Source organism: Pelobates fuscus, chromosome 12 (genome assembly GCF_036172605.1).
Source record: "Pelobates fuscus isolate aPelFus1 chromosome 12, aPelFus1.pri, whole genome shotgun sequence".
Taxonomy (NCBI): domain Eukaryota; kingdom Metazoa; phylum Chordata; class Amphibia; order Anura; family Pelobatidae; genus Pelobates; species Pelobates fuscus.
In genome coordinates, this window is record NC_086328.1 from 10,027,316 (window position 1) to 10,053,314 (window position 25,999).

General features: G+C 40.4%; 1 protein-coding gene across 1 annotated transcript; it reads left to right on the forward strand.

Annotated features, from left to right (window-relative positions):
* The first annotated feature begins 2,983 nt into the window (after nucleotides 1–2,983).
* Nucleotides 2,984–25,999, forward strand: LOC134578330 (hepatocyte nuclear factor 4-beta-like). Its single transcript, XM_063437315.1, has 10 exons — nucleotides 2,984–3,332; nucleotides 14,138–14,309; nucleotides 15,053–15,147; nucleotides 19,505–19,611; nucleotides 21,185–21,340; nucleotides 21,759–21,846; nucleotides 22,217–22,369; nucleotides 22,930–23,166; nucleotides 24,228–24,347; nucleotides 24,735–25,999. Exons 1-10 carry the CDS (start codon nucleotides 3,218–3,220, stop codon nucleotides 24,863–24,865), a joined length of 1,374 nt encoding a protein of 457 aa, XP_063293385.1. The 5' UTR covers nucleotides 2,984–3,217; the 3' UTR covers nucleotides 24,866–25,999.

A 25,999-nucleotide genomic window follows, 5' to 3' on the forward strand; every position in this document is an offset into this window, starting at 1 on the left:
ATACATATCTGCGGGTGATCAGCGATGGGCAGGAACGGTTCGGCCCGATGTGTCGTCGGGTTGTGGGTGTATTTCTGGCATGTTCATGTTGTGCCAAGGAAGCGAGTTGTAGCCCTTTGTTTGCTTTCGGGGTCGTGACGTCGTCGGGGATCTTGGGTTGCCCGGTGGTGGTACAGGAATGTTCCATTCTTTGAGCAGTCTCGCGCCGTCACGTGGTGTGGAGATTATCTTGTCGACTCCATTCCTCTTAAGTAATAATTTCGTAGGGAATCCCCATTTGTATGGGATATTGGCAGACCGTAAAGCTAAGGTTATGGGCGCAAATGCCCTTCTCTTGAACTGCTGAAAGATCAATAAATAACTTGATGTCGGTAAACGGTTTAGGCAGGGGTGTGTGTGTTCTGGAGGCTTGCATGAGTCGGTCCTTCACTGTAAAGTAGTGGACTCTTGTGATTACATCCCTCGGTGTGGAGGGAGGCAGGTGTTTTGGCTTAGGCAATCTGTGAGTGCGGTCTAGCCGGAGGTCTGAAGCCTCTAACTCTGGGATGAGTGCTTTAAACATATCCTGTACAAAGTTAGTTAGGTCTTGTGGGCCTACCTCTTCAGGCACCCCCCGCAATCTTATGTTGTTTCTTCTGTCTCTATCCTCATTGTCCGCTATTTTCCCCTCCAGGTATTGTACCTTTTGCTGCAGTGCAGTGTGTGCTTCTGCTAGTTCGTTGTGGGCTTCCCTCAGCCCTTCTGTCGCCTCCTCCAAATTCACCGTCCTATCTCCCAGGGCCTGGATGTCCGCCCTGATGTCCGCCGCCATTTTAGAAAAATCTCAGCGGAGGTTGGACTGCAGTGATTGCAGCATGCAGCTCACGGAGGCATCCGTGGCCGGTTGGGTACAGGGGGGGTCTGGGGGTTCGTGACTCTCACCCAGGTCGCGGTCTGAAGCTGTGGGGCTCTGTTCTTCGGCGCCATCTTGGCTATCACTACGACCCATCGTGAGGTGCGAGTGAAGAGTCCTTTGCGTTAGTTTTTTCGCCGATTTAGTGGCCATGACTTCCCCTGTGCTCTCCTCAGCGTTTCAGTCGTGGTTCTGGTGGTGTATCGCTGTGTTACACGCTGTGTAAGTCCACGGATGGCGGAGCTCACAGATTATGCGTCTGCTTCTATGCGGAGTTAGGCCACGCCCCCCCGTAATTAGCTATTTTAATAAATTCTTACATTGTTTGCATCCTTCCGCGCTGTATGTACACTTCATTCCCTCCTCCCGGTGTGTATTATTCAGTTTACATACTCTCCTTCCATAAACTTTTATTTTCTCTGTCCTCACCATACCAACTTCAACTTAATGAAGCCATTTGTGTTTATCTCCTGCTCTGTAAATTGAACTTTAGGTTAGTTACTATCTGATTAAAAGTGAAACCATTTTGCTTTCATGCAGGCGGTGTCAGTCACAGCCAGGGGAGGTATGGCTAGGGCTGCATAATTAGAAACATGTGATTTTAACTCTTAAATGACAGAGGCATGATCTATACACCAAAACTGCTTCATTAAGCTACAATTGTTTTGGTGACTATAGTGTCCCTTTAATTTCCAGCCGGCATGCGTTACACCCTGTCTCCCCCGGGTGCATATTTAATGTAAATCCCAATTAATCTCAGACTTCCACTTTGTGCGTTTCTTTACAACCTCAGTTGGCACCTAAGTGATGGGTGAAGTGTAATCAACTCTATCTGACACTACTTAAAATACTCAAATTGCTTTCTCCTTAACTTCCTCTGAAAGCTGGGTGGAATAGGGTGTTGAGAAAGGTGGCACATTTGGTTGACATATAAGGAGGAAGAATTTTTCAAGATTTAAAGCAGGCTTATAATTTATCTTCTAGGGAATTATTTACATACTTAAGGATTCAAAATGTAATTCTTTAATTGAAATTACAATAGGTGAACACAGTCACAATCAATTAGTTAGGGAAAAAAATGCTTATTTTACAAAACAGGCGGGTGAAACCGATATCTATCTGCTATAGCAGTCTGCAAGTAGCATTGAACCCCTTGAATTTGCAATGTATGGTACAGTGGGGAAAAAGAATTACAGCGCACCTTCCCCCTTTTTTTAAAGGCTCGCTGAAGTTTTTCTGTTCAATATGTTAGATCAACAGGTCTGTGGTCCAGGTAAGACTGTAGTCATGCATATCATAACAGATGCTATTACTGCGATAGCGCAGGCCTGGGCAGTAGTGGAACCCCCCAGATCTCCACCAGGTTCTGAGCCGTTTAAAATGCACTAGGATATATGAGGAAATTTATTTTAGTAACATGCAGAAAGAAAAGTCCTGCGCTCAACTCCCATCACTACTGGGCGGCTGCAATGACTACAGTACTCATCAGCCCCAATACATAGTAAAAACCAATGAAAAACATGTTACTTGCGCTCTCTCCTTTATCCCTATGTATTTTTTAAAACAAATGGAGGTCTTTTAGTTACCTCCAATGGCCATGAGAGGATGAGCCCACCTGCCACATCAAGGCAGACCCCCCTAGGTGGGTCCTAACTCTAACCATTCACCTTGCTTCCTTGAGCCTCTGGCAAAAATCTCTAATGAGACAGAAAGGGGTATTTTTTATATACACCTCTATACATTATTAACCCTTAATATGGAACACATGGGATGGGCGGCTGCATTGTAACAAGGCTGAGTAATACAAAAATTGGATACAAATGCAGAAAGAAAAGTCCTGCGCTCAACTCCCATCACTACTGGGCGGCTGCAATGACTACAGTACAGTACCCCTTAAAATTCTGAGTGACTGTGTAAGACTTTCATTGACACCAGTTGTGCATTTGTTTGGCATTTACAATACACGGCTTGTCCTATCACAGCAGCCAGCACCTATGGAAGAGATTCCCATTTTCTTTTAATGGTGTTTACACACAGATTGCGTTGAGCATTGTTGTGCTGGGTGAGGATGGATCTGAGCTAGTTTAGTCAGTGCCTTATCTGCATCATATAACCATAATATGACACGTATTCCTAGTAGGTGGATAGGGCTTTCACAGCAGGTAAGGCAGAGCTGCGTCTGTCATTCCCCCCTGCAGCTCCGCTTGCTATGACAATCATTGATTTTTAGCCATTTGCAGTAACCGGCTTTCCCCTCTAAACGGGAAACTACTGAGGTGATTGACAGTTAGGCTGTTTGCTTTGACCTGGCCTTGTTGACTAATAATGAAGCTTTGCGAAGCCATGATGGATATGGAAATGCCAGACTACACAGAAACCCTGGACTCCTCATACACCATGCTGGAATTTGACAATATTCGGGTTTTACCAACTAGTGCCGGTAAGTTAGCCATGCTTGTCAATAGCAGGAATAGCTGTGTACATACATAGTGCTATCGGCCACTTCTGTTTTAACAGGTATTCAGTATGAGACTACCTTCTGTGGCCGCCATGTCTCTTGCGATGCTGTAAGAATTATTTCATTTCATTTCTACTAGTTAATTCATGCACCGTGGAGTGTAATAATTATGTCAATAGTATATTAGGAGACAGCTTTTGTCGAGATTTAATTTTTTTTCAGTTAAGTGTTGGTGATATTGTTTCATGCATAGTTCTAACTGGACTCATTAAAACGATTATTTAGAATGTATTGGGCTAAGTGCTAAGTTTTATCTGTCCATAATAATGAATATCTGTCAACATGTATTGGATTGATGGACAGTGGGTACTGTGATAAGAATCTTTATCCTCATTTCACTTCCCGCAGTGTGTGTGTGTGTGATCTATTGTTTAATGATTATAATGTGTAGAATATGAAATTGTAAGAAGCTTTAAATCTGAGTATAATGTCACGTTACAATTGGCTCAAATGATATGAACATTTATAAATCCACTATCACGGCATGTATCCTCCTCCTTTTATATTAGTATTTCATACAGACTAGGATACGCTGTTTCACATAGTTTTGTTTATATTCGTATGAGTAGGTAGTATGTATGTGTGCATTTGGCTGGGTGCACAAAAATCACTGCCCAAAACCAATGTGATTTTATTTTGTGCACAGCAGGGAGCTCACAGCATGGTAACGGTTGGCTCACATATTTTGTTTTGAATGTATTACTGGTGTGGCAGTACTAGAGGTCTGTGCAGCGCCCAACTTTACTATACGGTCATCCATTTTGTTTTGTACATCGATTAAAATTACTTTTTTTTTATTTTATTATTTAATTTTTTTGATAAAGAAAAACACATTTGTTAGATTTTTTTATTTTTTATTAAAAATAACAACAGAATGCAGTTGCAATATTTTATTAGACTCCTGTTTACATAAAATGTGTCCACAATATACCGATACACTTGCAGTTATTGATGAATCGCTTTTGAACTCTGTAATTGTATAACTGTAAATAATCGTCAATGAGTTTTTCTTGCTCACAATACCTGCAGCATGTTGCTGTCGTTTTTCTTGTAAATATCTCTAGGATAACATAGCAGTTATCTATATTTCTAAAGATCTGCAGTGTGGTTAGTTGATAAGCCACTCTGGCATTCAATCCATTGTTTGCGTCAATTTATCACATTGTCCCAGATTTTCCCTTAATAGTTGTGGCCCAGATTTTCCTCCTCCTATTATAGACACAGAGTTAATTATAATTGTACATTAAATGCTACAAGTGAAACCCAACACATTACTTCTTCTTGTTTACTTGTTGTTTTGTTTTATGACAGATGTAACATTGTTTGTGTAAATTCTACAAATTCGGGTTTTGTTTTAGGCATTTATTTACACTGCTGATAATGCTATTTCTATGCTTTCCTAAAATCAGATAATTTCAATAAACATATATATATATATATATATATATATATGTGTGTGTGTATGTGTTTAACACTGCTGCTAGAGTAGATTGACGTTGTGGCAGGCTTATGCAAAATATATGATCACATAATGTAACTAAACCCCCATTATTTTTTGCCTAGGTGAGGTGTTTTTAAATAAAACTATTACAATCTGTGAGATTTGAAATCATTGTTTAGTGAATAAGTGAGTGCGCTGGATTGTGTATTTTGTATGTTGTATATATTGACCCTAGCAGCACCCTATAACGTGTGCATGTTCAGGTGAGTGCAACCCTCTCGGTTTAATTTATATATACTTTGTGAAATATATTTATATTCCACAAACTTGGCTTTTCAAGTTATTGTGCTGCAGTTTAGGAATTCTAAATGATAGTCTATTACAGTCATCAAATTAAAACCGATAAAAGAGATGCGAGGATTGTTTTTGGAGCCGATATCAATAGATTTCTGACAGTAGAACAAATGTTTACCTCCTATATCTTTTAAAACGGGCTTTTTGAGACCGTTTTTGTTTGTACCTTATAGAAAATCTTGAATTTTTTTTGTCCTGCTTTCTTTTATTGAGGCATTTGTTTATGGTGGTACAGAATGAAAAGAGGGAGAAAGTCAAAAATACGTACATAGTAAGGTCATCATAACAATGCTAACTTCCCTTCGATATGCAATCGTTTTTGTTGTGATTCAACAATCATACAATTTTGTTTTGGGGACGCAGTTTAAAGTACAGATGCCTTTATAATTTCTCTCTTTTTTTAGAATACTTTTTGTCACTTACACATATCAATTATACAAAATATACATATTATCGTGGGCAAAGAGCCAACTAAAGCAAGGAAGTGCCAAAATAAAACTTTAATAAGAAGTGCGTGTAACCTAGTTAGCCGAATCCACATTATAATATACTGTGACTAGCTGTTGTGTGACCTATTATTAAAGAATTTTAATAAGTTTAGAGTTTAGAGAATTTTAGAGTCTAAAAGCTAGCAGGGAATCGTGGGAAATGTAGTCCAGAAACAGTTTATGGTGTCAAGGTTAGCCATCACTGATAATCCATGTAATTCAGATAGATGCTGGATAATGTGACAGACTCGGAAATGTATTATCCCAAAAAGTCATCATTTATGTTTACATGATGTGTAATAATTGGATAAAAACCATGTGGCAGTATCAGCTATCTTTTCAAGCATTGGCCCATTACACTACAGAAACACTTAAAGCAATGACAGACAAAGTGCATTGCGTTTCCGTGTTAGCCCTTCAATGTAGAGTATTTGTATGTCCTTTGAATTTATATTTGCTGGAGACATGACAATGTATCGTATGTACACTGAATGCCCATTAGTGACGAGGTACATGGTCCCCATAATGTCACGGCTTCTAAATTCCCTATATCCAAACAAGCTGTTGATGGGATACGATATGGTTTTATTTTTAATGGATGTGAGGGATTTTATCCCCTATTATCGGGTCAGATTGTAGAATTATTGGTTCATTGAAAAGGTTAAAGCAGGTATCTCTTCTCTGTACACAGATTCAGGGTCTGCTGAAATGGGTGATCTCCTGTGCCTGATCCACTGATACCAGGGTCAGGTTACTTATAATATTTGCTTTATTGTTAATCAGTTACTTACTAACTTGGTGCAATGCTGTTTGGAAAATAGTTTGTTTGTCTTGAGTAATTACCCCGTTTTACAACTTTGATACACAAATATGTATCACACTAAGGAAACACAGATTTATCGGAGGTCTTGCTAAAGACATAACGTGTGTATGTATGTAAACACATCTTATAATCTGGTTCATAGAAAATGCACAAGTCAAGGATTTAGTGCAGTTAGGAACACACAGACTTGTTTGCTATTCCCAAAACATTTGCATAGGAATCTGGAATACGACTTGCCCACCATTACCGAATTAGTTTTATTGGCTTGTGAGCCACCCATGTTATTAGGCATTATTGTACGCTGAATATCACTGGCTGGTACACCATTCTTGTTTTAAAGTCCGTTGTTCCTGGATACATTAAAACAGCGTTTCCCAATTGGTAGGGTTCTGCGGAACACAAATTGGGGTTCCGTCAAAAAATGTAAAAACAAAATGGCCGCGGGCGACCAGGGAGCTCTGATCTCCCTGCTCAGCTCCCTCGCGCACACAGCAGTGATGCCGAAATATGATGTCGCTCCGGCATCACTAAGAGGCGCGCAAGGGAGATCAGAGCTCCCTCGCTGCCCGCCTCCACCGCTCACCTGTCTGGCCGCCCGCCCGCCAAGCTGCAGCAAGCCCCACTGGACCACAGGGACTTCATGCCAGCTGCCCCACTGGACCCCAGGGACTCCATGCCAGCACTCCTAAAGGTAGGGGGGTTGGGTGGAGTAAAATGTTAAAACAAATAAATTGTATGTGTGTCTGTTAGGGAGTTTGTATGTGTTTGTGTGTTTGTCATTGAGAGCAAATGTGTGCTTGTCAGTGAGAATTTCTGTTCTTGTCAATGAGAGTGTATATGGGTTTTTATGTGTGTCGGCAAAAGAGTATTCGTGTCTGTCAAATAGTGTGTGTTTGTCAGTGAGAGTGTATGTGTGTCTGTCAAAGAGTGTGTGTATGTGCCAGTATGTATCAGTGTATTAGAAGGGCCTGTGTGTATCCTGTCACTGTGTATATGTGGGTGCAAGTGTGTGTATGTCGCTGTGTGTATCTAAGTTTGTGTATCTGTGTATATATATATAAAATATACACACACAAACACAGATATACACACTGGCACATACAAACACAGATAGATACATACATACACACTTTGTGTCAAGGTGTGTGTATCTGTGTGCCACTATGTTGATACACTATGTCAAAGGGTTCCACGGGAAAAATTAATTGGGAACCCCTGCATTAAAGGTACACTCCAGGCACCCAGACCACTTCTGCCCATTGGAGTGGTCTGGGTCCCAGCTCCCACCACCCTTAACCCAGCAAGTGTAATTATTGCAGTTTTTATAAACTGCAATAATTACCTTGCAGGGTTAAGTCCTCCTCTAGTGGCGGTCTATCAGACAGCCACTAGAGGGACTTGCGTGTTCTTAGAACATAAAAAGTGTTTTAAATGACGCTGGACGTCCTCACACTATGTGTGAGGACCTCCAGTGTCGCCTGAATCCCTGTAGGAAAACATTGAATAATGCTTTCCTATGGGGTGGTCTAATGCGCGCGCGGCCATTGCCACACAGCGCATTAGGTCTACCCCGCCGGCTGACATCGGCAAGGGAGGAGCGTGGGCGGAGCCTGATCCTGCGCCCAGGGACATCGGCGCTGGATTCAGGTAAGTCACTGAAGGGGTTTTAACGGATTTGTTTTCCTGGCACTGGAAAGTCCCTTTAAAACATGGCCTTTAATAATTTGTTATTTTAAAAACATTGACAAATGTGAAAATAGCCAACCTTGCTGTGTTGAAAAGGATGGCAGTGAGCTAAATGTATAGATATTATTTTACAGTTTGGATAGGAAAAATAAACCTAGTGAATAGGTTACTGCCGTACGTAGGGATTATAATACAGCCTGGGAGTCCAGGCTAGGGAGCTACTGATAGCACAGTCCTTTCAAAGCAGAACAAAAAAACAAAAACATGCAGGGTGTTATGCTAAGGTGTCAAAACAGTAACACCATCTAATGCCGTTCATATATAGCGTATACATACAAACCCTTCCTCAATGTAAAAATGAGAATGGGCTTCTTTGGATATGTTATGTAAATGTCATTAAATGGTGATCTTCGTATTACCCCCTGCGCATTAGTAGAGTAATGGGGGTTCTGTCTCCAGGGTAACTCCTATGACTTAAAGCCAGGTTTCATTGTGACCGCAGTATATTATTGTTTTACTTTGACCTGCAGGCTGGTAGTTATAACAACCCTTATGGTGTGTAGTGGTGATGGTGCTTGTTTAGTTACCATTATTTTACCATATTCTCTTTGGGTGGCAAAAAACAATACGCTGCAGTGGTGATGGTGCTTAGTTCCCTATAGATATTCCTTGGTAAGAATAATTTTATTAGCGGAGATGTACAAAGACACTTACTAACCTTTTAGTACTACATTTCCCATGATGCTAAGATAGGGTAATGTCCGAACATGATTGTAATTCTCCTGTTCTATGTTAATTGTATAACGAATCTGCAATTTTATTAGATAATCTATGCTGAAGTTTATAAGATTCTCTCACTGGAGTGAAAATATAAACAGGTCAGAGATGTTGCTCCATAAATACCACTTCGTTAGTGCTCTATAGAGGTTCTTTGTACAAGGCATTGCTCAGAATGTTTGCTTCTAACTCAAGCCTGGCAGCTATGAAAAGACGAGTTGTAATGAAAGTTTGTATCTTGGAATATATCGAACACAGTATCGCCCTGCAAGATCTGGGTTTTACTTATTTATTTTGGTTGTTTCTCGATGTGCTCAGTGTTTGACTGCTCATTTAAAGGGTAACAGTTGCTGACAGTGAATGGTAGAGTGTTTGCTCAGTTGGTAATGAATGTGCAGGTCACCTTGATAACTCCTCACTAGGATAAATGAGAACTGCATCTTTTAGTTTGTCAGAAGCCATATTTGTTTTCAGTAAGGAGAAGATTGGATGGGAAAGGCCTCGTTCTGACTCATGAGCCGCTGTAATTGAATCTGACGTGATCTTTGGTTCCATTAGTCATATTTATGATTATTGCAGGCTAATAAACCATAAAACCTGGATGGATGGTAGAGCGTGAAATCAGCAGAACTGAGTCACTTGTGTAGTGAGTACTGCACTTTATCATCACAGTGATAGAAATCGTCTTATCGACGGATCTTCCACCTTAGATCATGGTGGATACATTTCTCTGATCTGATAATATAGTGTGTTAGGTTTGCTTTACTCCGTCGCTATATATTGTATTTTATATAATACAGCAGTTTGAATTATTTAATAATAAAATAAATCATTTCTCTGGTCTGATAACATAGTTCATGTTGTTAAACACCCAAGGTTTGGTTTATTCAGTTACTATATATCGGATCTTATATCATACTGCAGTTTGAGTTGGTTAATAAAATAATAAATCATTTCTGATACTTTTGGAGATTCTTCATTGTTTGGAATGTATGTATTTGCCCCAGACGCAGTTCTCTAAAAAAAATTGCATTTCCCCATCTCTCCCAGAATGCCATGCAGGGTGCATAAATCAGTACAGGGGGCACTATTCTTTGGTAGATTTATTTTTTATTTTAATCTATTTATTGCAGAGATTTTTTTTTTTTTTTTTTTTTGCACAAGGCAATACATACACATACATTAAAGTATACAATTTAAAATTCTATGAATCAAGAAGAAAGAAAGCATACAAACTGCCTGCCTACAGGCCAATCTGTGATTGTATGTGGGTGCGTGTGTCTGGGATTGTATGTGGGTGTCTGTAACTGTGTATTGTGTGTGTGTGTTTATACTTGTGTATGTGTTTAGTAAATAACTCCCTAATTTGGTATCTTTAAATATGGCAATCCCGCATAAGGATAACAAATAAGGGAGTTAAATACTGAATGGGGGAAAAAGATGATTACAGCTAGATGATTAAATATATGTTGTCTAGGCGTAAGACAATGCCTGCACCGGATCGTAACTATCCAAAAATCATGGTGAATGATAGTCGATGACATTAAATAAGTAGGTTAAACTTATTAAAGATTCTTCCAAGGGTGACAATATATTTTCCCAAGCTGAAATTAAATACCTCTATCCATATTGTATTGATAATTAAGCTGGTTTTGTTATAGGACCATGAAGGTACATCTTGTTGAAGCCAATATCTTGATATTGCAATTTCTGTAGCCACCATCATCTGAATTATTAAATATATTTTCTGAAAAGTAAATCTCGGTATATTATAAGTGCTACCAGCATATTATCCTCTAGATCTTCCCCCTACTATCTCAGAGAGCTCTTTTTAATTCTTTATTTATTTCAAGGTCAGACACCACAATGAAATCTACAATACAATAGAAATGTAGGCATTACAACGAACACATATCAACATTAGTATGAGGCAAGTATGTGTGTAGACTCATAAAACCAACTTTAAGCACGTTTAGCGGAAGGTTGCTTGTTGACTGTGAAAGTCTATACATCAATGGTGTCCCACCAGGCTTTTTAAATGAGATAAAACCAAGGAACCTGACTGACTATAGTATACATGTTACTCATACAAGATGCCTAGATTCATCGACCTATACGATGCCCTAGTAGGATAGCAATGTCAGTGGACCAGCCTATCGTACAGAATCGCCAGAGTTGCATTGCCATTCTAGCCGTGTTTAACCTGCCGCATCCTGTGTCTTATCACAGCTGGTGTAAGGCTTTAGCAAGCGGATTGGTCGAGGTTTAGATGTCAGTCAGACTTAGAGAAAAATATAGTAATAGACAGAAAAGGTTTACGTTAAACCTTTGAGTTAAAAAGAGAAAAAAAGAGAGAGAAGGGACGGAGGAGAAAAAAAGGATGGGGAGGAAAAGGGCGGGAATGGGGGGGGGGGGGGGAGTGTTACAGAGAATCTCCAATGATGGTACTAGCTAGTCTAGGCGGCCTAGTCGCTGTGTAACCGCATATTTTAACGGGTATCATAGCCCCTATGGGGCAGGCTGTACCCTGTAAACCTCCTGGCGGGATCCTTAAAGTCCCACCATAGGAGATTAGTTTGAGTGGTTTTGTCGATCTCAGTAGCTTGTTAAAGAGACGGGGGTATTGGGGGAATGAGCCCATCCCACCCATCTCCTAATCGCCCACTCCGCTATCTATCCACGGGCCCCAGACCTTTTCAAATTTCTTAATAGTACCCCTGACCCGAGCGGTTAACTTATCCATGATAAGTGTATTTTTGATTTTTTTGTATCACCATATTGAGTGGGGGAGTCTCTCTCTGTAGCCATACCTGAGCTAAGGCCCTCCTGGCCGCCAAGTTCACTTTGTGTATTAGATTCTGGTCCATTCTGGACCAGTCATCCATAGATCTGGCCAGAAGGAATACCCAGGGGTCTAGCTTGACCTCTCTATCAAAGATATCCAGCAATAATTCCGCGACCTGTTTCCAATATTTTTGTGCCTCTGGACAATCCCACCACATGTGTGTATAGGTCCCTTTTTGGCCACATCCTCTCCAACACAAAGCAGTCAAGCCAAATAATTTTTTAATCTCAACTAAGTAAATATCTCCTTTGAGAGCAGGTCGAAGCTCGTCTGTAGCTGTGGGAAATAACTAATTCTGTGTCCCTCCATTAGGTCCACTATCCTCCATGTGAGTTAGTCCAATTCTGTAATTGTAGGTCTATTAAGTTGTGCTTGGTAGTACTGATAAAACTATACATAGATCTTTTGTCCAGCAATTTGTTTTTTTTCCTATATCTCAGCTAGTTATCATAAAAATCTCTTAGATGTGGAGTTTCTATCGTAGACAAAAAACTGTTAGCTGTTCTACCATCCTTCCACCATACCAGACAATTTAGGCTAGGCATGTCCAACCAGCGGCCCACAGGCACCACTAGTAATGCACTCCAGGCAGAGAGGGAGGCAGGGAGCCCTTTACATACTGTACAGTTCCCTCGCACACCCTGCAGTGAGCCAGCAGCCAGGATATGACATCATCCCAGCATCAGCATCACTAGTGGGCATGCGTGGGACCTGTGCAGCAAGAGCACAGAGATGTAAGCCCAGCAGCAACCACTAGCCACCAGGGATCGAGGATCCACACCAGCCTTCCCAGAGCAAGGTATGGAGGCTGGGTGGACCTCTTAAGTACCTTATGTGTATCAGTGAGACTTTTGTCAGTGATTGTGTGTATGTCGGTGATTGTGTGTGTGTGTGTGTGTGTGTATGTTTTAGGAGCTAGCTCCCTAATTTGGTATCCTTAAATATGGCAATCCCAAATAAGGATAACAAATAAGGGAGTTATCTAGCATTGAAATATCAAAATTAAGAAAAGGGCTTCTAAAGTTTTACTACTTGTATACATTAACTATAGTATATATGTGTGTGTGATAGATGTGAGGGCCGAGACAATTCTTCTAAGCTCAAGGCGGCCCAGGGAAGCCAAAAGTTTGGACCCTCACGATCCAGACAAAACTTTAAGATTAGATTAGGATTAAAAAATATTTATTCTTCCTAACCAGGAAATTACAATGCTTTTCCAGTCTTTCAGCAATGTATTGCTAGTCTCTTTAAATTAAATTTCAACATTTTGTTTAACCATCATATCTCTTATATTTGGGAGTATGTGAATTCCAAGATATATGAAGCCTTGAGTCCACACAAATGGATATTCACATGATAGTCGATTAATCTACTTTCGATCCAAACTAATGGGCATAATGTGAGATTTTCCTATATTTAATTTATAATTAGAGACTTATATATTTGCTATATATTTTGCAGATTTCAAACACAGATTTCTGTAGGCTGCCATTACAATGACCTGCTGCTTGATAAGACAGCTTTTTTAAGCCTTTAAGCATGAATTGATCCATCCATGAAATGCACATTTCCACCATTGTGGGCTCCACATCATGACTGGATCTGCTTCTATGATGACATTTCTTTGACAGCAACATGTGTTATTAAACATGCGAGAGATGAAAAACCTATTAAGACACTCAAATGTGTGTAAGGGGGGTTCTAATTTATTTGCCTTATATGAAATCTGTACAGCAGCATATTTTAGAACTTACATAAAGAAACACTAGACAAATGTTTATTCCCAACACTACTAATTACTGCCTCTGTATGAAAAAGTAGGTCTAACTTACCTTTCCTCCTGTGCCGTGGTGCCATCTCCATGGCCAGTGCCACCTCCTTGGCTAAGATCATCAAGGCTACAGATCTCAGCCAATCCAATGCTTTCCTGTAGTAAAGCATTGGGAGGCTAGTGCGCATGCGCAGCAAAACTCCACGCTATGTCTGTCAAGGGGTCTCCATGAGACCATCTGATTAAAATAGCCAAGTTTTGATTGACTATTTCTGCGGAAGCGGCTCTAATGGCTGTCAGTGTGACACTCACTAGAGGCATTTTAATCGTGCACTGTAAATGTTTCCATTCCTGCAGTACTGCAATGTTTTCACTTGCGGTATTAGAACTGCAAGCATATGGTACCCAGACCACTTCATTGAGATCTGGGTGATTTTACAGTGACACAATAGTGGGTGTGTGCGCATACATGTGCATATGGAGGTTCTATGTTTTGTAGTAAATACTAGCATTCTGTTTTTTGTTTTTGTTTTTATCCCCAGAGATTATTTCTGTAGAAGCGGCCAGTGCTGGTTTGCTTGGCAATGGCTTAAATGCTTTGTGTGCCATTTGTGGAGATCGAGCAACAGGAAAACACTACGGAGCGTCGAGCTGTGATGGCTGTAAAGGGTTCTTCCGTAGAAGCGTTCGCAAGAATCACGTGTACACATGCCGGTAAAGTGACCTCAGGTTTACCATACACCCTGCTGTACAACAAACTGCTTAGAAAACGTGCCATCCATGTTTACGGATCATTTTATTTAGCGTGCTAGGAAATATTGTGAGTAAAATGTACCAGTAACATCTTCCAGACAGTTATTATTTAAGAAGGAACTAGCTACCACTCCACACCTTATTACTCACTCATCTGGAGAAGCAGATTTTGTGATTTAGTCCTTTTGTTGTTAAATAGTATTTCTTGTCACTGGATACGGACTTGGAAATTTTGTCCCTCTTCCTTTATATAATGTGCTACTAATATTATATTCCAGGGTTCCCTGCTCCTTTTGTATTGTGTGTCTATTATATTGAAGATCAATAGATGTGACTGCATGTCCCTCTCAGTCACTCCACTTAGGGCTTCTAAACAGTTTTATATTAAACTAGGATACAGAACCAGTGGACACCGAGCAGTAGACACTGAGCCGCAATGGTTATGTTGCTCAAAGTGTCCTTGTAAACTAGAATGTACTTTTTTTTGTACAGTCTTCCGTCTTCCTTAATTATTGTCTTTATCAGCAGTTCTTTATGAGTAACACATCATTATATCTGATATTCTATGTTAACCGCACGGCACCAGCACATTCCTTCCCATAACCAATCCTTCTTCTCCCACTTAGCTGTGGTTAAGTAACAATCCAACAATTCTACTTCCATATAAAACTTATTTCTCTTATTTTTAATCTTTCTTTCCAAAGGTTCAACAGACAGTGCATTGTAGACAAAGACAAGAGAAACCAGTGTCGCTACTGTCGCCTGCGGAAGTGTTTCCGGGCAGGGATGAAGAAAGAAGGTTGGTCGAACATGTAAACATCCCCCCCCCCCCCCCATAATGTGGTAAACTCAATCCAGTGTGTATAGACCGGTAACCCGATGCTTGCTATGGCCTCCGCCATCCTGAGTCATGTATTAAGTTGGCTTGGAGAAGGTTCCTTGTGGTGGTAGCCAAGAAATGAGCCAGAAGCAGGCAAGGGGCTGAGAGTCGTGGATCCCTTTGCCTACAAGCTCTAAAGGAAAATTCATAATGCCAGATCAAACATAATTCTAAAAATACATCACTTTAAAAGTGGAACAGCCTATTTGGAGCCAGGCTGACTATAGGGAGAGACATTGTGGGACTTTGAGCCAGGAAACTAGTCAAGAACAGGCATTATGTCCCATCCAGAACTCCCACTACCCCTACTCATGATTAGTGTTTAGCATTGTAGAGGTTCCAGGAAATGTCGATTAGCACACTAAGGGCTGTGGCGGGGACAGCTTGTGTGATTAGGACTTTAACAAGCTGCTGAACATGGGATTAAAAAGATAATAAAGGAAAATAAGATGGGATCTCACAGTGTTGCACATTTCCCCCTAGTACTAGATGTATGCTGTTACAAAACCACACAAGAACCACTTGCAGCTTTTCTCCGCGTGCTTGTCCTCTGAGTGTTAATACCTGAAGGGAAGTGTGCTGGTCTCTATTTGGTTTATGTAGAATGCCGTACAAGAACACACAGCTTTTTAAACAAAACTCCTCTTTTTAAGGAGATCAGGATATTTTCTGGTTGAGACTGGTGTCTGTGTATATGGAACAAACTGTTGTTTTTCTAAGAATACATTTAGTTAGTTTAGTTTTTATTCACTAATCACATACCCCTATGGTTCTTATCTGATGGCATTTAGGATTTATAGCTCTCAGATGATGCTTAGGGTTAAAAATGGAAATACACTATCTTGACAATTAAGCATGCCCTGGTTGTCCGTTTCCTTTAGCGGGAGTCTGGAATGTTAGATACTGTCCCTTTTATAAGAAAAGTTCAAATAGTGTTAACAGTCAGTGCTGTGTCAACCTAGGGGGTGAATGAACCTTTAACCTTGATTTTTGATGTTTTTTGTTGTCTGTAAGCCATCAAGTGATGGTTTGCGTGATCTCACTGGAGTTCTTTGTCAATGCTCACCTCTAGTTCAGCTGGTTGAGCGATAAGACGGCCCAATGGCATTTTTAGGAACCTGAAGTGTTTCGTCAAAGCTTGCTGTGTATATTTATATAAAGGAAAGTTTTAAGTCTAAATATATGTATTGTTTTTTCTGCATGATATTTTTGTTGCAAACCTGCTGGCAATATCACATTATGGTTTTTACATTTCTTTTTAAAATGCTTGACTTTCTCATTTTTTATGTATATAACAGTAGGTGTTTTAGTTCCACCAAAGCTCACCATAGTGCTAGCGATATTTTGGAACATTTGTAAGAAAACAATTCACTGAAATCTCCATGTGAAAGAAATAAGCCTGGTTTGAGGGATAAAGCCTCGTGATGCCTGTTTTTGCAGTGTGTTGTGTGCCAGGTCACATTGCTGAGCGTTATGATATAGAACATCTGCTTGAGCCCCCGAGACCTGTCCAAACGCTCCATTTACTGCCTTCTCTTCAGGCATTAGACTGTTTGTGATGGAAACCGTTGACATTAAAGTAATTTGAGAGCGCTACCCCTGACATGACTGGAAATGAAACAGGCAATTTAATTACCCCCATAACTGTCCTAGTTATACAGTGATTTATATGTGTTGTTGGCGATTGCTGTGGAAGAATTTGCAGAAGGAATATTATTGTGGAATCCGGGCACAGTAAGGATTAGGAGTGTGTAATTGGCACAGGGCATGTCTGCTTGGGGTCACTCAAGTTTCTGAGCAATGGATATTAACAATACTAAGCAATAGTTACTTTATAAAACCTTGCCAGTGCCACTCTGCTAAGACTGTCAGTTGGACATTATTGGCACAACTAACCCCTCTGCAGGCTAGATTAAATACACAATGATAATATGCCAAGTGCAAGATTTTAACATTGTAAAATGGGTTTTGCTCACTAGATGATGGTGGTGTGGGTTTTGTTTTTCCCTGTATTTTTGCACAGCATTGCAGAATGGGATAGATTTACCTATCCTTTATTTTACAGGTGCAATAAATATCTCAAGAGAGCCAAATCCAATGATAGATAATGTTTAACAGACTGGCTGTGTGGGGTTCTGCTACTTCAAAGAATGTGAGCGGGTAAAAATAGACATCAATAGCTCTAACCATTAAGAGCCTCTCGTACTCGAAGATTAAACGTAATCCTAATTACACTAGAGTGAAATGTGGCAGGGTATATCGCAATACTCTCAGATAATCTGATTAATTGGATGCTTATACTTAGAATTTAAGATGTAAGAAATTATCAGGAAAGTAATTAGCTTGGATCACTTCTTTAGAATTGTGCAAGTGTATCCACATATATTGATTTAAAAAAAATTTTTTAAGCCTGTATAAACTATGCCAATGATGTCCTAGTACTGAAACTGCAGTAAAGAGCGATCTCTGTTCTTTATAAATGTAACATGAATTATTTGGCACAAGTGCCTATTATAACCTTGATAGTTATAGCTTTATGTCCCTGTATGTTTAAAGGGACACTATAGTCACCAGAACAACAACATTTTATTGTATTTGTTCTGGTGAGCAGAATCATTCCCTTTTAAGCTTTTTGCAGTAAACACAGTTTTTTTTTTCAGAGAAAATGCAGTGTCTACATTATAGCCAAGGGATCCCTCCACTGATCACTCCTCAGATGGCCACTAGAGGTACTTCCCGGGGCAGTGCAATGTGCAGCACTGTCTTTCAGTGTCTCCACCCTCTGCATGGAGACACTGCACTTTCCTCTGAGAGATGCATTGATTCAATGTATCTCTATGAGGAGATGCTGATTGGCCAGGGCTGTGTTTGACTTGTGCTGGGTCTTCCCATGATCTGCCTCCTTGACAGCCTCAGCCAATCCTATGTGAAAGCATTGTGATTGGCTCATATCACCACTTCTGATGATATCGGCCAAGTAGACAGATCAAGGGCACAGCCAGCAGCAGCAGACTTGAATAAAAGTAATATTTTACTCTATTTAGGGGCGCAGGAGAACTAGATTATGTTAACACAATAGGGTCTGGAATACATGTTTGTGTTCTTTTAAAGGGACACTATAGTCACCTGAACAACTTTAGCTTAATGAAGCTGTTTTGGTGTATAGAACATGCCCCCGCAGCCTCACTGCTCAATCCTCTGCCATTTAGGAGTTAAATCCCTTTGTTTATGAACCCTAGTCACACCTCCCTGCATGTGACTTGCACAGCCTTCCATAAACACTTCCTGTAAAGAGAGCCCTATTTAGGCTTTCTTTATTGCAAGTTCTGTTTAATTAAGATTTTCTTATCCCCTGCTATGGTAATAGCTTGCTAGACCCTGCAAGAGCCTCCTGTATGTGATTAAAGTTCAATTTAGAGATTGAGATACAATTATTTAAGGTAAATTACATCTGTTTGAAAAGTGAAACCAGTTTTTTTTTCATGCAGGCTCTGTCAATCATAGCCAGGGGAGGTGTGGCTAGGGCTGCATAAACAGAAACAAAGTGATTTAACTCCTAAATGACAGTGAATTGAGCAGTGAAATTTTATGGGAATGATCTATACACTAAAACTGCTTTATTTAGCTAAAGTAATTTAGGTGACTATAGTGTTCCTGTAGTGTTATTGTACAGTGGAACCCAAACATTTTCTGATGGGCTCTCCTTCCTTTACCCAGCTCCGCTCTTCCTATTCCTGGACAATGTACGGTGCAGGGAGACAAGTTTCATAATGGCTCATGCATTAAGGTCTCCGTACTCTGAGCTCTGATTTTTTTTGTTTTTTTCAGACGATGGTAAAAGTTCCAATGTGTGGGGTGGTGGGATCCATCCAATAGGCAAAATGTCCAGTCGTATAAATCTCCTCCAAGTCTACACATTCAGGCCCTGTGCAGGCTCCGATTTCACTTAGATCAGTGGTCCATCCAGTTCTCTCTCTTTGGAGTCAGAGTTGGGGCTCACCACGTTGCAGCACTCTCTTCATGAACTCGGGCACCTAGTAGACCTGACTTGCAGTTGCTGTTATAAGTTGGTATTGCTTCCAGGATTCTCATCAGCTAGAAGGGTTTCTGGGTTGTATTATTACATGATCTAAAAGAACATAAAGCAAAAAGAACAAACGTAATTCGTAGCCGTGTTTAGTTGAAGACAATTAACAATGAGCTGAGTACGGAGTGCCCTTAATGGCAGGATGGAGCCAGTGGTGTTTCTGTAACGGGAATATTTTCTTCTTTGCAGCGGTGCAGAATGAACGCGATCGTATCAGTATGCGCAGGAGCAGCTATGAAGAAAATGGTTCCCTATCGATTAGCATTCTGACCCAGGCTGAATCAATGGTACATCAGGTGAGTGATTTCAGTTTTTGTTTGTTTAGTTTTGTTCAGTTGAACAGCTCCAAAGCAGAGCCTTATGGGAAATAAAATGACTTTAAAACTTTTTTTTTTTCCTTTTGCCATTCTGCTAAAGCTAAATGTGAAAATTACAATGCAGCTGCGGTAGCAGACAGTTTATGGTATTTCACGCACACCTGCAGTCATTAACCACCAAAGGTGAATTTAGATCCTGGACGTATGAGGCATCGAACAATCAATATGGGGAACTCACTGTATACTGGAAGATATAGCCATGCTTTCTATAAAATGATCAAACCATAGGCAGGAGGTGGGGAAACCATAGACCCTCTGCCTAGGGTTACAAGAGACGTTCCACTACTGGCCATTGTTTTCCTGTTATTGAGCAGTATATTCATGGCAGGAAAGGAGGAATTGGACAAGGTTTCCAAGACATGCTCAGTATATGAATACTGTATGCTCGTGTATCTCTTGTTTAGAGCTGTCGGAAGATTACGCTCTCTGTTACCTCCACTTTTGTTAGGATTACAGTCAAACGCTAAAGGTATGTACAGTGTCCTGATAGAGTTTGGCTGTTTTAATGACGGAAGGACTGGGTATGTTTCTGTTAATGGATATAGCTAAAGAAGGCATAAAGTCCAAATATAAATATTTATACCCTGCCAGGGTGGCTGGTGTTAATAGCTAGTTTCACTGTACAAACAATGGCCTTTAATGCCGATCAAACATTGCACAGGGTATACGACAAGACAGGGCATCGGGGTGGTAGGCATTGGGCAGGGCATCTTGTTGGTAAGCAATGCACCGGGACTGGGACAGAGCTGGTATCTGGCTGGTAGGCAACATGCAGGGAATCAGAAAGGGTAGAGCATCTGGCTGGTAGGCATCAGACAGGGGATCATACTATGCTGGAGAAGGTAAAATCCATTAAACATTGGCATGCAAATTGTGTCCTACAAGCATTTAAACCTCACAGATGCCATCAAGTTTACTTTCCAGCCCGTTTGTGACAATCTGTAGTTGACGGGGTTGTCCAGTAATCTGTGCAGTATCAGGACTCCTGGCACAGGCTGAGTGCTTCAGACTTCAGAGAGGTCTGCTTCAAACATAGAACATTTGCTGTTGTGCCTTTTCCTATCTGATTTAAATCCAGTTTGTAGTTCTCATCGCCACCTTGTGGCTGCCAAACGAATTACACGGTTTACAATTAACTACATTTCATTAGTGGCAAATACAAATTTATTTAAAAAAAAAAAAACACTTTACTTGTTTATGCATCAGTCTTTCGGCAGCGTGCATGTGCTCTGCACTAATAGGAAATGAGAAATTATCGATACAGATAGCTCTCAGGGGATTCATCACTCAGATAGTATTCTGCTCTTGCAAATGGAAAAGGCTAGCATTAAACAAATCATGCAGCTGTCTGGTTAAGTGCAGGACAAGGTTACACATCGTTTTACTGTTTTCTGTCCCTTATTTTTGTTAATTGATATTTGCTTTATTGCCGATGGCCTCAGAATACTTCTGTTTGACACTGCTGACTGTAATCTAAACTTTCTTTATCCAGTTCACTTCGCTTAGTCCACTTCATGGAGCTGACATTGCAATGAAGAAAATAGCCACCATCAGTGATGTGTGTGAGTCGATGAAGCAGCAGCTCCTCCTGCTGGTAGAATGGGCAAAATACATCCCAGCCTTCTGTGAACTTCTCCTGGACGATCAGGTAAACTCAGGTGTTGCTGGGGAGAGTTAGTGAAGTCACAGCTCCTTAACTCCTTAAAGACACATGACATGTCATGATTCCCTTTTATTCCAGAAGTTTGGTCCTTAAGGGGTTAAACTCTCGGTGGTGAATGTAGAGAATGTCACAATCCTTCTTCAATGTAGATGTTACGGTTATTGTAAACTGTCTCTGTGAATTTGATAAAGAAAAATGCCCCATTTTGGATTAATAATAGCCCAGTTAAATTTGTTGTAATCTGATAATACAGCACCTTGCTCAACCCTACAGGGACCCAAACAGATGGGTGCGTTCTGCAACACACAGCCAGCCAAATGCACTATTTTACTGGGAGAAGAAACATTAGTCTTGTAGTAAAATTTTCACACAGTGGGTGCATTTACCTCTATACTCTTCACAGGTTGCCCTGCTGCGGGCACATGCCGGGGCCCATCTCCTCCTGGGAGTTGCCAAACGCTCTCTGCCTTACAAAGATTTTCTGTTACTGGGTAAGATACGATATGACCCTGCATATTACGGGCCCGAAGCAGTGTATACAGTTATATATCTAGACTGTATAGGGTTAATTTACTAAACATCCCATTACAGTCCATATAAAATTGAATTGCAAAATGTAGGCAAAAAAATCAACAAGCTTTATAAGAAAAAGCGTTATCTACATTTTGTAAGTCTGTACAGTTCAGCGTTTAGTGAATATACCCCTTGCTAGCATTGCCATACTGAGTCTAGACCTGCAGCAATGTGTGGTGCTCGAGGAGAGAAGGCCGTTACAGAGAGAGACGAGCACGAATGTGTCTGTGGCGGAGGGACATACCACGTGGAAATTAATGAAATACACGGGGTTTCCTTGTCTTGCAGGTAATGATTTTATTATCCCCATGCATTGCCCAGAACTTGAAATTGCTCGTGTTGCCACCAGGATTTTGGATGAGTTGGTGAAACCTTTGTGCGATATTCAGATAGATGACAATGAATATGCCTGCCTGAAAGCCATTATATTCTTCGATCCCGGTAAGTACGAGTTTGTGTGTCTGTAATATATATAATAAATAACTGCTATGCAAATGAATGGTCATCGAAGCCAGTTACGGGGTGATTCTGGCGTCCATATTGTTTATAACCTAGGATATTCAGCCAGACCTTGAAGAGATATTTAAATCTCAGTGTGATGCGGCATGCGCACAGCTGGAATGGTGGTTAATTCAGACAGCCAGGGGATTTGGGGTATTATTACATGTTTAGCAATCTAACTCTCCAGCTGCTTTTTGCAAATCTTAATTATCCTTAAAGTTAATTTTGCTCTCTAGTCATGTGAGATTTACATCCTACTGTGATCCGAGGCTGTCACCGTGTTAAAAAGAAAATTAGAGTTTATCCATTTGGAACAACTTTGTCATTTAACATAGTGATTAATGCAAGATATCAGAGTATGGCCTACAAGTTTAGTCCGAGTAAATAATCTGCCATCACCTGTTTTTTATTTCTTTTAAATCCCACCTGTTCAGCAACTCTCAGACCCATCTATTTATTACTCTATGCAGTGACCGACGCCATCTTTTTATTTATCCTAGATTGTAAAGGCCTGAGTGAGCAGTCCAAAGTAAAGAACATGCGGTTCCAGGTTCAGGTAAATCTGGAGGATTATATTAACGACAGGCAGTACGATTCCAGAGGAAGGTTCAGCGACATCCTTCTCCTCCTGCCGCCTCTTCAGAGCATCACTTGGCAGATGATCGAGCAAGTTCAATTCGCTAAACTCTTTGGCGTTGCCAGGGTTGATAGTTTACTGCAGGAAATGCTTTTGGGAGGTACAATCATCTGTCAAACTATGCAGTTACTCTTACTTTTTATAACACTGCACTGCCCATTACGCTTTCCCTCTCTGCATGCCTGATTATTGAATTTCATTTTAATTATTACTTCCTTTTACTTTTTCCAAGTGTTACCTTGTTTGGTGTAATGTCTGACGGCGTAATGTCTGTCTTTAGAATCGAATATCCTCCTATGTGTAATACTTTAAGACTTAATGCTGGTGGGAATCTGTTGCTCTGTATTTTGTGGATTTGAAAGACACGTATTCGATTTATCTAGTAACAGTACTGACGTGTTTTAGTAGGGGGCCGATTCCTTCGTACTGTTTGCTGCTTTGTGATCCACTGATTCATATCATCATGCTGGTGAATTTTCATCGTATTTCCATAACTACTTTCCCAGCTTGCAAAGCAAAGATTGGGTGGCCCAGCTCAACTTGTATATAAGGGTGTTAAGGGACTTTGTGACAGCACTACCCTGCTGGTTTTAGCAGTCATATTGTGAAATTCGAAAATGTCCAACACTGTAATATTCGAGTAATCCCTTTATTATTAATCGAAACACCAAGCGACATTTCACCAGAGGAGCTTCATCGAGATAAGTTAGTCATTGAAATGTTGCTTGGTATCTGGGGTTCTAAATAAAGTACCCAGGACTCAGATCACCTCCAAGGATTCCAGAATTGTGAGTATTTCTGCTGTTCCTAGTATCTATTATACACAGATGAATACAAGGTCTTGGCTTTTAGAGTCAATTTGCAGGACTGACTTCTAGAACCATTCTGGGATATTTTGATGGCTTTTATTGCCAAGCTGGAAGAAGTGTAAAATATAGGCCAAAAATATTGTATAGAAATTTAGTAATTTGCGTTTTACTTCCTTACAGTTGGTTTAGTGTTTGCGGTTTTCTTTTCCTGCACCTTCTGGAGCAGAGTAGGAACGATGTATGGCTTATTCTCTGACTGTCAGAGCTTGAGCCCTGATGTAATTACAGAATTATGACATAAAATCTTGCTTCCAATGAGAATGAGTTATACACTGAACGGTTTCTGTTGTAGGATCTGCAATGGAAGGACAGTATATGCATTCAGGAAACTCCAGCTTGAGCCTTGAATTAATACCAGGACACACCATTCACCCCATCAACCTTCACTCTGTTATACATTCCGTTTCATCCTGTAAGTACTAAAATCTACTCGCCCCTTAATATGTCCAGTCCTGGAAAATCATGTTACATATGGGCTTATTCACTAAACCTTGAATTGTATGATTTTTGCTAAGATAGACAATCTTTGACTAGTGGATTAGGAGACTTTTTCCAAAATGACTATGGTGTTTTATTACTAAATGCCAAATTGCCATGAATTGAACATTGCAACGTGTAGAGAACGGTGTCATCTTGTAAGTAATCATATTATCAGACTACGCCGATAAAGCCAACGTTGTCTAACAAAGAGCAAAGTCAGTTGGACAGCACTACCATGACTTGTCTCATGGGTTCACAGAATTGTTCTATTGACATGCCTTGCGTGGTAGATCAGTTGTTAAAGTATCTCTTCTGTTAGCTTCTCCAGAAACGGCTCTTCCGTCACCTCCTGTCAGCTCCAGCAATGAAGAATATAAGTTTAATGCTGCCACAGGACCCTCCATGCCACTGCTGCCCCGCACAGTCATTGCTAAAAAGGAGGTATTATAGACAATGTTTTTGGCTTGAAAGAATGGAAAACTCGAACTCTTATTGCACGATTGCAGCTCTGTGACACAGAGGATCATTTGTACTTATACCAGACGTGTGTGACAAAACTCAGGGGGAAAAAAAATCACTAAAAGAATCTAAAACATTCCTTCTGCCAAAACTCCCTATACATCTTCCCACCTTTCAGTGTTAAATCATGCAAGCTTGTAATTGGTAAATGTGTGAGTGATAAGGCCATCTTCAGGTATGCAGTGCTAGAGATCTCACCAACCGTTACATCCCTGCCTGAGGAAACCACTTCAAAGAACTACTAACAATCCAGTGTTCTACAATATCCAGCATGGTTATTGCATTGTATAATGGACTGGATGTTACGGGGATCACAAGCCAGAAACCATTTCATACTTTCTGGACCCTGTGTTTTATTTCTTTTGTATCAGACAGCAGTGGTCATGAGGCCGTAATGTGACATTTGTTTATTCTAGTTTTTGCTTCTTATAAAGATTAGAATGTTTAGACCTTTGTACTGTTAATCTTTTAGGTCAAACACACATCTCCCATTTCAGTAATTAATGAAAACACAAACAATTGGTTTACCCTGTCAAAAACCAATATAAATATGGGATTTCAATCATTTAAATCATGTAACTGACCCACAGCTTCACTGGTGGACTCCATGTCTTGTAGCCTGGAGTATTACCATGTCCAAACCTGTGCATGTTCAGGTGTATAGATTATGACCCTGTAGTCTAACTACTAAATGACAGAATTGAGCAGTGAAACTGTTTTGTTTATGGAGCCCTAGTCACACCTCTCATGGCTGTGAACGATGCAGCCAACATATAAGAAAGAAAAATAGTTGTTTTGGATCGATCTTACTTTTATTGAACTTTAATCACACACAGGTGGTTCCTGCAGGACCTTGGAGGCTATTAACAGAACCAGAGCCAAGAAAGTCTAAATTAGACTGTGCTATAAAGGAATTGTAAACATTAGATTACTCTTTACAGGAAGTGTTTAGGAAGGCTGTGTAAGTCACATGCAGGGAGGTGTGGCTAGGGCTGCATAAATACAGTGATTTAACTCTTAAATAACAGAGATTGCAGGGGAATGACCCATACACCAAAACAGCTT